Source organism: Trachurus japonicus, chromosome 4 (assembly GCF_045865225.1).
Source record: "Trachurus japonicus isolate A0001 chromosome 4, Traja_1.0".
Classification (NCBI taxonomy): domain Eukaryota; kingdom Metazoa; phylum Chordata; class Actinopteri; order Carangiformes; family Carangidae; genus Trachurus; species Trachurus japonicus.
In genome coordinates, this window is record NC_140910.1 from 7798927 (window position 1) to 7816291 (window position 17365).

The 17365-nt window shown below is 39.8% G+C and overlaps 1 protein-coding gene across 4 annotated transcripts in view; it reads right to left on the reverse strand.

Annotated features, from left to right (window-relative positions):
- The window catches only part of gabrb3 (gamma-aminobutyric acid type A receptor subunit beta3), a 49700-nt gene that overhangs the window by 14587 nt on the left and 17748 nt on the right, over nucleotides 1-17365 (reverse strand). For 2 of the 4 annotated variants that reach the window (XM_085773693.1, XM_085773691.1), the window contains exons 2-5: nucleotides 16612-16659; nucleotides 14504-14595; nucleotides 14335-14402; nucleotides 1383-1603 (exon numbers count right to left, since the gene is read on the reverse strand). In XM_085773693.1, coding sequence (XP_085629819.1) covers nucleotides 1383-1603; nucleotides 14335-14402; nucleotides 14504-14595; nucleotides 16612-16659 — 429 coding nt within the window. Of the gene's footprint in view, nucleotides 1-1382; nucleotides 1604-14334; nucleotides 14403-14503; nucleotides 14596-14684; nucleotides 14769-16611; nucleotides 16660-17365 lie in introns of those variants that run through there. The other 2 variants (XM_085773694.1, XM_085773692.1) reach the window with 1 other exon arrangement.

The window sequence follows — 17365 nt, forward strand, 5'->3', positions numbered from 1 at the left end:
GATTAGTGAGACACACACATCCTGGTAATGCAATGACGTTCATTATTATTTGGTTGGGAGTAAAATGTGCTGCTAATGGCACTTCCAGGCTTTTGAGGTGCAGTTCAAATAAACATGAGCTGAGTCACAAGATATGAGTTGATATTAAGACCTGCTGTGCAACCATTTCGTTGGAATTGCAGTTTAAATGGCTGCAAGAAAACAAATAAAACATTTAGCAACTCCAAGCGCCTTGTGTAGATTAAATAGATATGTGATAGTGTATGAGCCAAGATTAAATATGACCAATGAGCATTAGAGATGCAATGCTAGCTAATCACTGAAACCATCTTGAGAGGTGGTGTGGAGTGCTAAAATGTATAAATACATTGGTTTCTCTAAGATGCATACTTAATCTTTATTGCTGCCAATGCTTTCTGACGTGAGTGTGTCAAGCCAGAGGAAAGCTGTTATCTGGCTAATGGAGATGCATGTACACAATCTGTAAGTGTTAATAAAAGCTGATCATGTGCGGATATCCTAATGAAATCCAGATTTTTGTGGATGTGCCTTTAATCAGTGCTTAAACAATGTGTGTTCAAATGGTTTCTCAGTGGTTTCTGCCCAGTAGAAATGGGTATCAATTGTAAATTCTCAAGTTAGTTAAAGGTCCCATGTGTTATAAACGGAGTCTTCAATTTCTTCTCTGTTTATAGATCAGGTCTAGGTTCTATATTACAGTTTTTCTACAAAATTGTTACACTTCTCTTTGACCACAGAAACATGGAAGTGTCTCTTTTGATTGGCTGACTGTTTTCACTGACGTTATAGAGCTCCAGAGAAGAAGCTCCAGAGAGATGTAAAACTACACTGAGATGGATTTTGGTTCTTAAAACTACAAATATGTCTACTTATGGACCAACGCTTCAAATAAGAGATGGGAAAAGTGTAAAATATGGGACCTGTAAAGTATTCAGACAATTACAGTAATGGCACCCAACTGGAAAATTAGCAGCAGCAGCCATTTATCAACTTCACATGTTGGTAGGGGGACCGGGTTATACTTTGCCTGACATGTGGATGGAAACCTACTCTCGCTATTGTTGTTTCCTCTCTGTTTCCTCTTTGTCATACTTCTCGATGTGAAGCTGCTGTCAACAAAACTCAACATTTCCTGACATTATTTTTCAAACTAAAAGCCTAGATATAAAAGAACGGAGGGAAAACTCATGTTAAAATCTACGGAGGATTACAGAGGCAAGGAAGCTTTTCATCACAGTAAACAGGAAACAGGGGGCCTGTCTCAGATAAAGGCCACGATCTGTTTGCTACTGGGGTTACAGTAAAACAATACGAAAAGAAACAGCCAATATTTGAGAATTTATTTTAACAATGTGGCTTACCTGAGGCCATAAAGGACAGTGCCGTCTGGGTGGAGTCGAATCATACGGTTCTTGACGGTGACACCGTGCACAAAGGACTTCTTGTCATTGAGGAAATAGGTGTCAGGGACCCAGAGCTGGTCTGCTACTCTGTTGTCCAGTGTCAGGTTGAGAGGGATTCCTGCATAGGCCAGCCTCTTATCTCTCCAATACTGCTGGAAGTACATAGTCAGCGTGTAGTCCTGTGGGAAGTCAAAACAGTACGGTCATGTCGCTGTACGTGACAATAGAAATTAGTCAGAGAGGTGCAAGGGCAAGGTATGAATAATGTAATTTAGTTTCAGTCATTTGCAATTTCTTGAGGCCAGTGAAGGCACCACGGCCTAAACTGAAGTCAGAGTCTCCTCTCCTACAAGGTTACCAAGTTGATAGACAGATGGACAGACGGATAGATAGATACATAGATAGATTCCTTGATATATTAGCAGCAATACATGCTTTGACACGAAGCTATTTCAATTATTTACAAGTGGATCCATCAAACACAAAAGCTTTTCCGGGCCTTTAATGGAGCTCTTTACTAGCTCACTTGGCTTTGTTCTGCTGACTAATGTTCTCTTAAATAAATAAGAAGGTCTCAGGAAATAAACAAAAACTGGGCTGTGCTGAAAATGCCTACATTTCAATCCTCTGGTGCGACGGCATATTCATAATAAAGTGTTAGGAAACGCCTGGATTTTTCTTTGGTCATAAAGGTCCATAGTCTCTTTTCAACACGGAGCTGATTCACCAATGAACTAATGGTCGCTCTGTGCGGTTCTTTACCTTTACCTCAGAAACTGCTGACCTGATTCTGACAGGGGAAAAAAAGAAAGAAAGAAAGAAAAAACAAGAATTGCACTGCTTTTGTTGATTCCCTCATTACTCTATACACAACACACGCTGGTGCAAAGGGACAGCTGCATCATGCATGGCTGACAAACAGTGGGTTTGTTTTATGTTTGGAATGAATTACACAGATATGACAGTGTAATATAAAATAATATTGACTCCTATGAATAATTCAGTGTGTTTGTAGCCTCAGCATCTGTATTTGTTCTCTTAGCCTGTATTAAAAAAATTACCTCTGAGCTGTGTGGGTTTCATCTTTCTGCTGTAGAAACTATTCCATCAATTCAAAAAAAAAAAAAAAAAATGGAATGATGAAAAAATTATACTCCTGACTCATTTCTCCAGAAGGCCACAGACACACTGTCAGTTCTTCAGAGTAGGTTCAGCTTGTGTAGTAACTAATATACTGAGTATCTTTCCAGAAAATCCCTGGCTTGAGACTGGGCTGTTTTATTCTCTGTGTCTCTATTGAAATGCCTTCACTCTCCCAGTTCTCTTTCACCCCCTGTGAACAGAAGATGCCCTCATTACGCTCCCTCCCACATACAGCAGAGGTGTGGGCCGCTTGAATCAGCTTTACACAACATCTCTTATACTACAGAGATGGAGCCCATCCAGAGAACCAGCCCTCTCACTCGGTGTCTGGACCGCAACTATTTTAGTCAGTTTCAGATCTTCAGATCCCGCCTCAGCAGTTGTCCTTGACTGCCTTAAACACAGCTTTAGCATCTCACAAACAATGCTTTGCTCAGTGTACACGCTGTACAGTACGCCCTCCTGTTCCCAGGACCATGTGCTACCTGCAGGGTCCCACAGGGCTCAGGCCTGTAGCTTATTCCCCACGGAGGGCTTTGTCTTTGTGTTGCTGTGCAGGGAAATTCCCTCTGACAGACACAAGGGAGGTCACTTTTATTGAAAGACACAAACATAGCTCAAGTGTCTGTGTCACACACCAATTTATTTGTGTAAAACAAAAGACAAAAAGAAAAGAAATTTAAATTTGAAAACAACCTCCAGTCAGATGACCATTTTAGCTCAACATCAGAAATAATCTCCATCCACACTTACAAACAAGAACAACAGCAATGCTGAGAGCTGCAATGCTAGAGACACAAAGGGCTTTGACCAATAAATGCTATGCCAGTGTGTTCATAAGCTCACAGTGACAAAGCTAAAATGACATTGTTTAGGATATACTATATTATTATACCATTCACTATCATAAGTAAAGTGTCATAAATTGTCAAATTTTCCCTCTATCTTTGAGAGCTTGAAATTAGCCTTCAACTTTCCACATTATCTGGATGAACAGGTCAAACTAAACTTGTTTGGAAATGGTTGTTTGGTGAAACAGCTGAGATTTATATTTTGAAATGCAAAATCACTTAAAGTAATTTGCCACCCATCCGTGTGAAGGAATGCAGAAAAACACAGGAACTTGGAAGATGGTAACATTTGATTATGTTGTATGTTGAAATATGACCCAAATGATCCTTTGATACAAAGGGCATTATGTCAGTTACGTTACTAATAGCTACATCTGATAACAACTGCTGTCACACCCCATATGTTGGTATCATACCTTTAAATTTGACAGTTTTTGGTGCTCTGTGTCTGGCACTCAGGAGTGCTGTTGTTTGTTGTCAGATATTTAAACCACAAGAGACAGAAAGAGGTTTGTTCTGAGCACCAGTGAGTAAATGAGGCCCAGTGGGAGGATGACACTGTCGTGTCATCTTCAGCTCGGAGAGTTCACAGTCTCATACATGGTTACTGTGTGCCAGTCAAATATCGTCTACGTCAAGTTAACACCATGATATCTGCTGGGAATACAGGAATAGCACTAAGAGATGTCTACCCCCTGCAGGAGGGGGTTTTTATCACTCCAGAAGACAGCTGAGTGTTCCCAGTAGGATTGCAAAGTGTATGTATGTATTTTAAAAACAATGCATTTAATAGTTTCAGTCTCTGCATCCTCCCACATGGCATTTAACAAAGCTTTCATTAAATGATTTTATTCCCTTAAAGCAGGCTACAAGTGAGAGGCAGGTGAGCTATTTTTGTGGAGTAGAGAGATCAAGAGAAAACTTTCTTCTCTCTGTTTCATTGTTAGAACTTTTCAGTCTGAAATGATTCTCTACGCAGACATCCTGAGTTCTGTGACAAAACTAAACAGCAGAATCTGACAGAGATCACGCCGGACCGTGGATGAGCTGAGAGACGATGTGGCTATCTGTATTCAGTTCCTCAAGTTCCACCAGGAAAAACAGAATTGCATGCCATTGTTTGAAATCCATCCAACCAGTCTTGTGTGATTGATGTATTTATGGTGCATGGTTACCTACACTGAAAACTAAAAGCTATGACAGAAACCTCATGATAAATCAGGAACTGAGAAGTATTTATCAGCGAGAGACAACAGAAGACAACACACAACACCAACATCCTGTGTCTCCAAACTGACTATGGAAAATCACAACGCTGGAATGAATAATGATGTTTTTTTTTTACACGTATATTGATTTAATTAGCTCCATTTAAATTTACACAGTTTGGCTTTTTATAATTTGCATTGTCCAGAGTGTATCCCGTCTCTCGCCAGCTGCAGGCTCCAGCTCACCCATGACCCTAGTGTAGGATAAGCAGAATAGAAAATGAATGAATGAGGATTTGAAAATACGGAGCAGTGATCAAATAACAGTTTGCCCAGTAGTCTAGCCCGAGCACTAGATAAAGCTGCAGGGCTCATCTTAAGGCCACACTGTTTACTGGCACCAGGTATGCAATGGGACTGGCAACAAATCTGATGAGAGTGGTGACACTAAACCATAATACTATACTGTACAACCAAAACAACAGTGGGCTGACAAATGCAGAAATGTTTACTAGAGCAAAGTAGAGTCTGGTGCTAATCTTAAAGTCACTTTTCACATTATATGTGGTAAATTGATGTTTTGGAAAAGAAAAGAACAAGATTATCTGGCTGATATTGAAATTGCACAATGAGTCACAGTTTAATCTGCAATGATTTTCAATTATTCATGAAAAGAATATAAAAATGATGATGATGATGTGAATTTTGCTCCGGCACATCTTTTTGGACATCAGTGCTAACAATGCTATGGATATATCACATATATTAATAGTGCAACCAATTACATTAACTGGTGAGTGAAGCGTTTACATAAACAGTACAAACTGCGATGGATGAAAAATGTTTGATGTCCTCAAACCATGGATGAGCTGTTTGCTAGCTAGGCATCGTGTCCATTTATCCAAGACACTCATAGCATTTCCTCTCAATGCACTAAAACTAAAATGCGACTAAATAGATGGAGAGTCCATCCACCATAATTAGTCTCAATTGGTCCTGCCAAATAACGGTCCATTTTTATTTGAAGCACCCTGTTAGAGTGATGAGTACAATGGTGCTGCTGCTCAGAGGATTTATACTCCTGAAGGGTCACACTACAAGGGTTACTGCTATTGTGTAACAGTAAATGCAGCATTGTTCCGGCCCAGTGTTTAACTCAGCATGCTGTATTTATGGAACAACATAAGCATTTCTAGCTGAGCTCTCCTTACCTTTAGAGGACCTGCAGCCTAAGACTTCCTTTATGTGGCTCACAAGCCCCTCCATATAAATCTGAGCGAACATCTGCACTATGAGATTTTTAAGGGTTCCTTCTTCCGGGCAGAAGGAGGATAATGTTAAAGTGTCAAAAGGGATGGGTCTTAAAGGACATGATGGATTTGTCTTCCAGCTGACTCATAGTGTGGCTGCTGAATAAATGTGTAACAACAACACGGGGAGGATCTGCTTTACAGCTTAAGGTACTTCAAAATGCCTGAACAGGTGCATCTCTGCAAGCTATACAAACTACAGGGTCACGCCTCAGGGAGTGATTCCTCATAAATACACAAATATTGCATTTTGTTCCCTGAGTGCACTTGTGCAGCATGAACGCCTGGTTACCGAGGATTATTAAAAATAACAACAGAATGGAGAAAGACATAGAGCAGTCTTAATATTCAAGCTAAAAATAAAGGAGTGGAGCGAGTAAAGTCAGAAATATATTAATAATCTCATCTCCTAGACAACAAGCTCTGCAGCTCGCCCACACAGGCTATAATGGGCCAATACCTTGTGTGACTCTGGCTCCTTAAACGGATGCCACCAACACCTTTACGCTCTCCAAGTCTCTGAGGGAGAAAACAAGTTCTTCTTTGGTCTGCACAGTAAAACTGCGATGACCGAGGAGCCATTAACCTCATTTACACATGACCTTTCACTCAAATAGCTCTTAATCCTACAGTTACCTACTATGTGTTACTATTTTTGAACATTAGGCTGCAACTGTTCATGTTAGGGCTGTCACAATCAGGACATTTTAGTTGATGATTAATTGCCATACCAATAATTGCGATTTACAATTTTTTTATTCCACTATTAGTGTATAAGCCTAAACTTTAGACTTTTTTTTTGTTTTTTTAGACTTTATTTATTTGCATATAAAAAATAAAACAAAACATTTACTTATGTCTCTTACTTTTAAGAAAGATACAAAAAAGAAATGTGCAGGTGAGGTCTGAAACCCGAAAGGCTTATAATATGACCTCACCTTGATCTAACAAATAATTGAAGCACAGTCAAGAAATAATAATCACATACCTTGTGCAAGGTATAGAAATAACAAAATTTTAAAAAAAGAAAGGAAAAAAATGAAAAAAACGGGGAAGATCTTGGTAGTAAAAATAAAAGTAGCAGTAATGATAACAACACTAAATAAATAAATAAACGAAAAGAGGTGAGAAAAGAAAGCGAGACAAAGGAAGAGAACTGGTACAGATGAATTAAGTTCAAGTAAACACTAAAAAGGGAAAAGAAAAGTAGTTTAAAGCAGAAGTAAGTGATATATTTGTGTTAATATAAGTCTTAAATAGTTATATCTTCCGACAGCAATCACTTACATAGAGTGTTTGGTCTGAAACACGGGTCTGTCAGTCACTCTGCTCTGCTCTGAGCCGAAGAGAAAACATTTATCGTATCCTACAGTTTTTATCCAATGAGGAGAGAGAACGGCATGCAGGGCTGTGTGTGCAACCAAGGAACGCCGTGAATGTGGCGACGTAGGGACGAGGACTGTTATGGTGCGTTCAAGGAAACTCGTATTTTTCCGACCGTGAAGTCGTACCAGTTCAATCTGGTACGAGTTCACCGGTCGGAAGTTACGAGTGGCCGTTATAGTGACTTTCACCGGTAAAACAGGTCGGAAAAACACGAGTGGGTTGCCTGGAACGCTACAAAGTCGTAAGTTGTGACTTGAAGCTGTAATTTACGATTTCAAAAGCCTGCCTGGAACACAGCATTAGCGAAAACGACCGGACCACTTACTTCTGCTTTAATAAAACACATACATTCTTCATTAAGAAGAAGAGCCATTTGTTGGCATTGAACATTGGAAATAAAAACTACATATCTGTTTGACTTTAGGCTTTGCAACCAAATCCATGATGCTAATGTCAATAGATGCTCATCAAATGTGGTTGTTGAATTTTCGAAATTAAGCTCCTCAAGGTAAACAGTTTATGATGCTCCACTCATGTGCCATTAAACCGCAGCAGAAGAAAGGGGGCACATGACATGACCATGTAAAATAATTGTGCTCAGCCCAAATAATTGTGATCAGGCGATTATGTAATAATTGTGACAGACCTATGTCAACATTAGACCTGATAGAGGCAGATATGTCCACTGATATTATCTTACTGCAGACACACATATTTGAGTTATTAATGTCAACCACAAAGTTACAAGAAATTGCAAATACAAAAGCCAGAACTGGTGTCTGCAAAATTTTACTCAACCAATATACTGGAATCCGAGATTTAACTGTGTCGAATATCTGGCTATTCTCAGCATTTGTAAACACACTTTAGAGGATTGATGCCGCCGCTCTGAGTCGTTAGCTTAGCTAAACATAGATGGAGAGAGTGGATATGAGTGAGATCAGCTAACACCTCTGCAGCCAAGTGAAGCTCAGCAGAGGTTCAGTCATCATGCTCTCCTCGTTCATGCCTTTTCAGTCACAATCACTGTTTCCCATCAACTGAGTCATCCAATCACAACCTCTCGTCTTCCATCCTCAGTCAAACCCTCTGTTACTTCTATTTACAATAAATTCAACTTTACTTCATGTTTCTCACACACTTTTGTTCCTCTCATTAGACTCTCCTGATCAAACTAATTCACATCTGTCCAGTGTCCTATCTTATATCAGTGTCTGTTCTTCCTTCTAAGTCAGGCATGGGCAACTCATTCTACAAAGGGCCAGTGTGGCTGCAGGTTTTTGTTCCAAAAGCACACAGTTTGACCAATCAACCATCTGAAGACTGAGATCGGTTGATTAAATGAGTCAAGTCTGGTGAGCTGCTGCTTGGTTGGAAATAAAAACCTGCAGCCACACCGGATCTTTGTGGAATAGGTTGCACATGCCTGATCTAAGTCAAGGAAAGTACAGTAACATGTTTCACCAAAATGATGAACTAGTCTTCCAAATTCATTTATTAAAAAAACATAGAAATTACCTCAAGAAGTCTGACAGGTAGAGGAAGCTCTTAATATGGAGGTCTAAGGGACTAAAAAAATGACTTCCTCTTAAATCGACTTCTGGTAATGTCAAACAATCCCCAAGGGGAGAAAACTTCAGATGAGTAAAAGATGGTCTTGTTCAGTGTGGGTTATTTGGAACAGAGCTGAAAAGCATCCAGCTATTTCTAAAAGTAAGGGAGATGAACTTGATCTTGGGCCAACTTTGCTCCTTTCTTCTCTGACTTTACAACCTGCCTGTGTCGGTGAATAACACGGGGTTAACGTTGTTTGAGACTGCAGCATGACAACACAGATCTTCACATGGTGATTTTCTCGTTTTGTAAATTTTGCAAAAAGACTATTTTTATAAAAATCCTTTCTATGAAACACCTTTCTGTCCTTTTCATTGATCTGTCGTTTAAATGAGATTGTCTTGACGTTGTTGTGACAGTGTCAGTGAGTGACTGTCTACAGCTGTAATGTCACATTTTGAGAAGAAGAGAGGAGCTAGTCGAATGGCTACGACCCAAGAAACACTGGTGATCATCAGTTAATAATCGCAGCTAAGGGCGGGAAAAGTGCGACTGAACTGCAGATAATTTGGAAAGACGTGACACTGTTTTTCTTCTGGACTCCAGGTGAAGAAAGAAAAGACATACAAGCAACAGAAGAGCTTAATGATGAAGCAATGAAAACAGACAGACACACACTGCATTGCAGATCTAATCTGTCTGTTTCCCTCTTCTCTTCTCTTACAGCACGACTCTAAACTCAGCACCAACAACTGACACTGATTTACTAAATGTGGTCTTCCATCCTATTAACAGATTAAAAGTTACTGCAAATAACACACATGCACTCACACACTGTAAAAACAGCCAGTCAACTCAATTATAGCTAAAGACGTTGAAGTGAGATGACATATTTTCTTTTCTTTTTTTTCTCCTTCTCAACAACATTAACCAATAAACAAGGGATAATTTTAACATTCAGACAGATGACATTGTACTTAGTTTATCTTTGTGTTTTTGAATGTCGGCGCAAAGTTGTGTGCCCTCTCGCTGTCATCTGGCGAGTAGAGGCTCAATAAAGACATGCACAGGGCAGAGCTCTCTGTCTCTTCAGTCAGGCTGCACAATACATGACTGACAGATCTCATTTTCACTCAGACATCATTGTGAAGGTTTCCATGATCTGACTGGACACCATCCGTGATCTCACTGGGCTGTCATTAGTGTTTGCTTCAGATCTTTAAACTGGAAAGATACGGCAGCTATTCTGGAAATGTCAAACTTCTACCACCAACCAGCCTTCTGAATAAATCTTTAAAAAAGAAAAAATGGCATACAGCTGTAGAATCATAGAAATATTTGACCAAAGATTTCAAAACATCTGAAGCGTTTTGAGTTCAAACATTTTCCACACATTTTTCATTTGAATTAGCCGAGTACAGAGATTTGAATAAAGCCCTGCTCAGTTTTTTTTTTTTTTATCAGCTATGAACTATTGACTTGTAAAGAGAACAACAAACATGTTTTTGGCATTTAACATCATTTCAGTGCTTCTGCCTATGTGATTCTCAAAGTCTCCTAATACATTTGAATATTAAAGGATTACACTGCATTTATGATGAGGTATGTTATGTTAGATATTATGTGGGAGGTTAACCTACTGTACAGCTGTGTAAGTGCTTTTTTTTTTTTTTTTTACATATCTGTAGGTGTGAAATACGAAATAATGTGAGGTAACTTAGACTGACCAGTAGATACCAGAGGAGAATATTCAGTGCAGCCATAAACAGTAGTAGTTAACACTGTATTACTCACTGCATTTGTATATACTATACAGTAACTTCCACAGTGATATGTTTGGAAGAGATTGATCAATAAAGTTTTGAGAGGATATAGGCCTACACTTTATCTGTCAAGAATAAATCACATTGTTACAATCATTTCATGAGAATAGGTAAAAAAAAAAAATCCAACTTTATGGGCAACTGTGTAGATAGTATTAGTATTAGTATTAGTTTTTAACCGGGTGTTTCTCAAACTGTGAGCTAGTCACCTCAAAGCCTGTCTTGTTTTCAATATTGAATTAACACAACTCACACGCAAGTGAAGAGACAGCCCATCGTATTCTCTGTCAGATACGTCTCCATTTGTATAGATCTTGCTATAGTGCAGACATTTCATGTGCAGAGTCTTTTTCAACCCATGTCATTTTGGATATCTTAGATCTCCCTTAGTTCAGCTAGCCTATACGCCTCTTATTGGACATATCACAGCAGTGATGGGTCATCTGCAGATGTTGAATTAATAGATAGGAATGATTTGATCCCTCCCTGTGAAGTAGGATGTGCATTTCTGATCTGTCAGGATGGAAGTGTTAAACCTCCACTGTCTAGTCCGAGTTTCAAGTTTCCTGCAGGTTACATTGGATGAAGACAGCAGGATGGGCTGACACACCTCGGTTTCCAATGGAGCTGGAAGTAACTGATTATAGCAAAATGTTTGGCACAAAGAAGTAGTGTATCCTTGTACAGTATTATAGAGAAAACAGATACTCCTTATACCAAACACTGAGACCTCCATACAACCACACAATAATTAACTCATAGGTGAATTTAAACATTATTATTGTTGAGTAGGAGTTCAGTGGGCTGGACACGTCTGAGAAACACTGCTTTAAAGAGGAACTATGCAAGCCCGGTCGCTTTTCCGCTGTTTTGCTAACCCTCCTCTCGGCCATGTGCATTTGTTTACAATGAAGCCGGCGAGAAATCAATCAATAGAGCGGTGGATAACGTTATATGTACATCATATATGTTTCAGGACGTGTATATTTGTGTAGTTTAATTTGTCATAAGCAAGAGATTACTTAGCCTACTGGTTTTCAGCAAAGAGGCGCAATAAGTGACACGCATGTGAAAGGCAGATAGCCTCCATGCTCCTTCTTAACAAGTTAAGCCATACGTATTACTAAACCTTCACAATTACTCCAAAGCTGTTTATTTAAGGTAAAAATGTATCATATTAAGCTACTAATCCTGTTTGATATAGTAGGATCTTTACATCCTCTTCTTCTGCTGAGATATTATGTAGAAATATCCCTTGAGTAACTTAGTAAAGAACACAGGAGTGGACATTACATCTGAATCACACACTGTTGTAAATTCACTTCAGCAGCCTGCCCAGATATAATCAATACATGGAAATCCTGTAGTGACATCAGAGTAAATGCTTCAAGTAACATCACAGAACATGATCCTTTAAAAGATTCAAATGCTGGTTTGAATGTGGTGACAGGAATACAGCTAAGACGGAGGAGACAGGAACAAATTAATGTTGTTCAGCCACTGCTCCCACAATAAACATGAAAACTTGTGATATATGGCTCCTGGCATTAAAAATACATGGAAGAAATGATTTGAGGTCATTTTGGTTCCTGGGTTTGGCAAGTGATCCTATTGGTTCTCATGTGTTTGATACAAAGCTGGATATTTCTGGGTATCTGACAAAACGAAACAAGTGACTTTTTATAGTGCCTGGTGGACGGGATGCAATCAGCTCTGGGTGCCCTGTCATTCGTATTGTGAGTAAATCATTTTTAGAGGTCCTATTCCTGCAGCATGCGGAGCAGCTGTATTTCCTCTGTCCCATCTGCATGCCTCCAACCATTAACACAGTCTGATACTATCGCCACCGAGGAGGCCAAATGCTTTCACATACTGTAGCATGGTTACGCAGACATCAACTCTCAAGTTAAAAGCAGGTGTGGTCTCTAATCCGGAAATTAAGTTTGGCCCATTAAGTGCTGATATTTGCTTAACTGATGATAGATTTCCATGTGTATTTCCTGCAATTATGTGTTGGTTTCTCCATTTAACTAGCAGTGGAATTTGAAGTTATGACAAAAATAGCTGCGGCTTGTATGATTAAATTGGTGCATTGTTCATGTGCTGTGTGAGATGCTGGTTAACAGACACTATTCATCCTACAAGTAAGTAAATTTGGGGATTTTTAAAGACACAGTAGACAAACAAAGTTTAGAAAAATCTAAATAGGCAGCTCCTCCTCGACAGCTCTCTTTTATACTCTTTAAGCTCTGGAGGTTTGAGGAGCATCTTTTACTCTATTGTATGACTTCAGAGTGGAGTTGTGAATGTTTGTGTGCAAAGAACAGTGGAGGTGTAGGTGTAAATCACACTGAATCTAGAAATATGTGTTGCGTTGTGTGTTTGTGTCTCTTCAACTGAGTTATGACTTTGAGAACCAAAATGTACTTTAATGCGAGCTCCGTCCTCTGCTGAATTGTGTTTTTTACAACCTTCAGATTTTTGTCGTTTAAGAAATTTACTTACAACAGTTAAACTGTACAGAAAATGAAAAGCTCTTAACTTTCATCTGTCTGCAACAATGATCATTTTTTAATACAACCACAATATTGAACCTGACAATTAAACTAACTCAACGGTCTATCTCACTTTCAAATCTCAGTTGTCACCAGAGGCAAGTGCTTAGCTTCTCTGTGGTTCTCACTGTCCCTGCCGTTGTGTAGAGACGCATTAAAATGCACCATGGGTACATTTCATCACACACACTTGTCAGGACAGCATGTCAGGGGCTATTTCCTCTTGCACCACGTGATCAAGTATCAAGCTCTGTCAGCAGTTCACACCAATGATAGATGGCATACAGGCATTAAACTGTAGAACGAATAGTGTGCCAAGCCCACTACACACACACATGGCACACACACACACACACCTCCCTCTGAAGGTCTGGCTTGTTTTTTTATGGTGAGACAACATGACAACAGGACTAAGTGACCTTATCTTCTCACAGGACCATTAGGGCATCACTGCTGGTCTCACAGCCAGTGAACCAGGATGTAAAATAATACAAGTCTCATACAGCAGAAACTGAAAGTACAAACCACTCTAACAGAGCCTCTAAACTGATTTTATGTCGGGAGGTTGTGTAGATAGATGTTATTTTAGGTCCAGATTAGTTTCTTGTGTTTACATGTAAATGAAAATGGCTTTATAAAAATGCAATACATCATTTACTACTGATTTACAGATCAGTAGTAATTCACAAGATTCGCAAGAAAAGCTTTTGGCAAATGCTTATTTTCTAACAAAGCACAATTTATAGAGGGTTTTTTTTTTAGATGTAACAGATTTATTAATACCTAATTAATAACTTAAATGAGAACAATTAAAGTGATATGCTACCATATAACTGCTGATGTTAGAAACCCATGCTTTATTTCTGGGTTGCTGTCATTTTGCCAAATAAGATAAGAGGACACTAAAAAAAGGTTCTTAGCAATGCAAATAACTTAAGTACGGAGAAATATTAATCAATCACCAATATAGTAAAAACACAAAGTATAAACTAACCACACTTAATTTGTTAACAGCAGTATAGAAGTCCATCAATACATCACGTTACAGGACAAATTATAAATGAATGAATGATAACTTACCATGTTGACTTCTGACACCATGTCTATACTGGCCACATCTATACTCATGCCAACAGCAACCGGTGGACCTTGAAATACACACAATAAAGTTAGACACGGAGTGGTAGGGCAGCTACGGGGATGTGTAAGTGCAGCACCTGACATGAGGGGCCCCAGACATTAGACATACCTCCAAAGTCTGGCCGGAGACGAATATCATATCCTTTCAACAGTTTATCCACAGTCTCTTTGACAAAAGACATGTTCCCCGGCTCGTTGACGCTGAAACAGAGACAAACAAGGATGGTAACTCTGTGTGAAGGCGGACACGCACACTCGTGTCCGGCTCAGTCCCCCGGACACTGACTCACCTCTGAGCACAGCACATCACTGCCACGACCAGCGGCAGAGACAGGATGTCAAAGAGCCCTGTTCCCTGGGATCCCCACATCCCAGCGGTGCGTGCTGTCCAGCGGCCAACAAATGACTAAATGAAGCCGCCACGGTGCTCACACTGGCGCTCCCACGGAATCAGGTGAGACTACTTCCACATTGTGTGTGTACTGTCTCTACCCCCCCCATGCTATAACATGCTTCATGAGGCAGAGGCAGAGGCGCGCTGACTTGACTGTCAGTTGTGTTCATCCTGTGGTGCGGCAGCGGAGCCGTAAAGACTCAGCCAGGCTGCTCCACGTCTCCATCCTCCCAGTCCCTTCACTGGATATCTACAGTACCACAACAATAGATCCACAGGTCCGCGGTCCACGCGTGAGGATCAGAGTAAGCTGCCGCCCGGCTTCACAGTAAACTGTCCCTATGACAAACTCCGAGTTTGGAAATGACTCCTACTGTAGGTGTTGTGCGCGAGGCTGCCCTGGTAATGATGAGAGGGCACGTGACAGTCTACATATAGGAGCTTATTTAAACGGCTGCCCTGACCTGAGACACGTTGAGCAAGAGTTCAGTGTAGAGGTGAGAGGCAGAGGCAGAGCCACAGGGGGAGGGGGGGAGGGGGTACAGACTGACTGGCTCTGTGAATTTCTTAAAGCAAGACTTTTTAACTGTTGAACGGAAAATAAAACACTTTCTTCCAACCAAAGTTACAGTAAAGCTGTAGTGCGTAACTTTTACATGCCCATTAAAGGGATAGTTCAACATTTTTGGCAAATTCGCCAACTGCCATAATACATGAAGTCATAGGGGTAGGTTTATTACCTTTAATTTTCAGTGCATGTTGTTTTGAGATCCGCGGGGCAGAGATGTGAGCTGCTCAGTGAACACAATGGAGGTGAATGGTAGGAAGGTCCTCTGTCCCTCAAAACTCATCATATACACAATCCAACAACAATTATTTCAAAGCGTGGCGAATGTGCAGGTCACAACTTCTCCACGAGAGTGTTTTGGCATTGTTGGATTGTGTATTTGATGGGCTTTGAGGGACAGGGGACCTGTACCGTTCACCTCCACTGTGTTCGCTGAGCAGAAGTTAGTTACACACTACAGCTTTAAATCCAAGAGCAAGAACATACGCAGTTCTCTGAATCAGTACATCTGCTCCTACAGCCTGACCATGGTGATCTTTAGGATATTATGGTGTAAGCTAGCCTCTTTATAGGTGACATTACTGAGCTATAGTTTGTTGACTGACTCTCGTCTGTGACTGTCTGCAAATATTATCTGTGCTTTAGCATTAATCAATGGCCTAATTGATTTTATAATTTGCTACTTCCTTGTTTTTATTCAAGTATCCAGATGAAGACACACTGTAGTTTTAACTATGTCAAAGTAATGTTACTGATTGGCTGACTGTTTCCTGGGTGACAGGTAACACACTGTAGCATATACTGTAGCTTCCTACAACTATGGCAATAATCAAAGAACATTGATAAAACATGTATTTCAGACAAATTAAAGTTTAGCCCCTAATCTTTCATAACACTGTTGTTAAGGAGGCTCTGTAATGACTTATCAGTTGGTGTGGTGTTATACATATAGTTTAAAAAAATACAATAAACGAAAGGGTTAGCTGTTGGGTCAGGCGTGGCTAAGGTAATAGTATAATTTTGACATCACAAAGTTATAGAGGTCCTGACAAATCAAGGCAACATTTCTGTAAACAGGTTGAGGGTATTTCTATTTGGATGTGTGATGCTTCCACAGTATCAGTAATGCAAGAAATGGAGACTGGTCTGCAGCTGTATTTCAGAATTAACCGGCTTCTACTATTCACTCGGCTGCTTTGACAAGTTTTCATTTTTAATATCTTCCAGAAAACAACATTTAGTGAGTGAATCTTACCTTGTATCATAGATGGCGTACAACTTCTTGTTCCCATCAACAGCATTCCTGTAAATAGAAAAAAGCAAGGCATTACTTTCTGTGTCATTACAGTGTTGACTTTGACTGTCTGACCCTGACTTTCCCTGCGTCCCTGCTGGGGATTTGTTCCAGTTTTAAGTACCCAAATAACATGAATGTTACAGTTTCACAAACACCTTATGTTTCATATCCACCTCTATTAGAGTCAATTATAAACAAGTTGACCAAAGACAGAATGATGAAATACACTCTAGAGTTATACAGTATGTGTGCTCCTGGTAGAGGTGTGCAAGATATTGTCTCCTCCTGTGATCTGGACCATTAACCACAAAAAAACAGGGCTGTATTTTTTTTCAGGTTTGTGTCCCACTTAAGTCAGGGCTACACTCGGTTGACCTATCAAGAGAAAAAAGTGCATGTGACAGAAAAATAAAACAGGTGACTAGTGATATTCAGCTTTCTCCTCTGATATTACATTTAAATATATTTAGGCAACAAATACACAGTTTTTTTCACAGTTAAACCACCTTTTTTTATTTTTATTTTCTGCAAATCATGGACAGTTTAGGAAATTGTATTGTTACATTGTGAACTTACAGAGGAGCTCTATCTTTACCATATCACGATCTCAACCTGATAACACCTTCAACTCTAATAGATCCCTAATGGATGTACATTAACGAACAGTTTGTGTAAATACAAGATAAGACCTTTATTAGTTCTACAGTGGGGA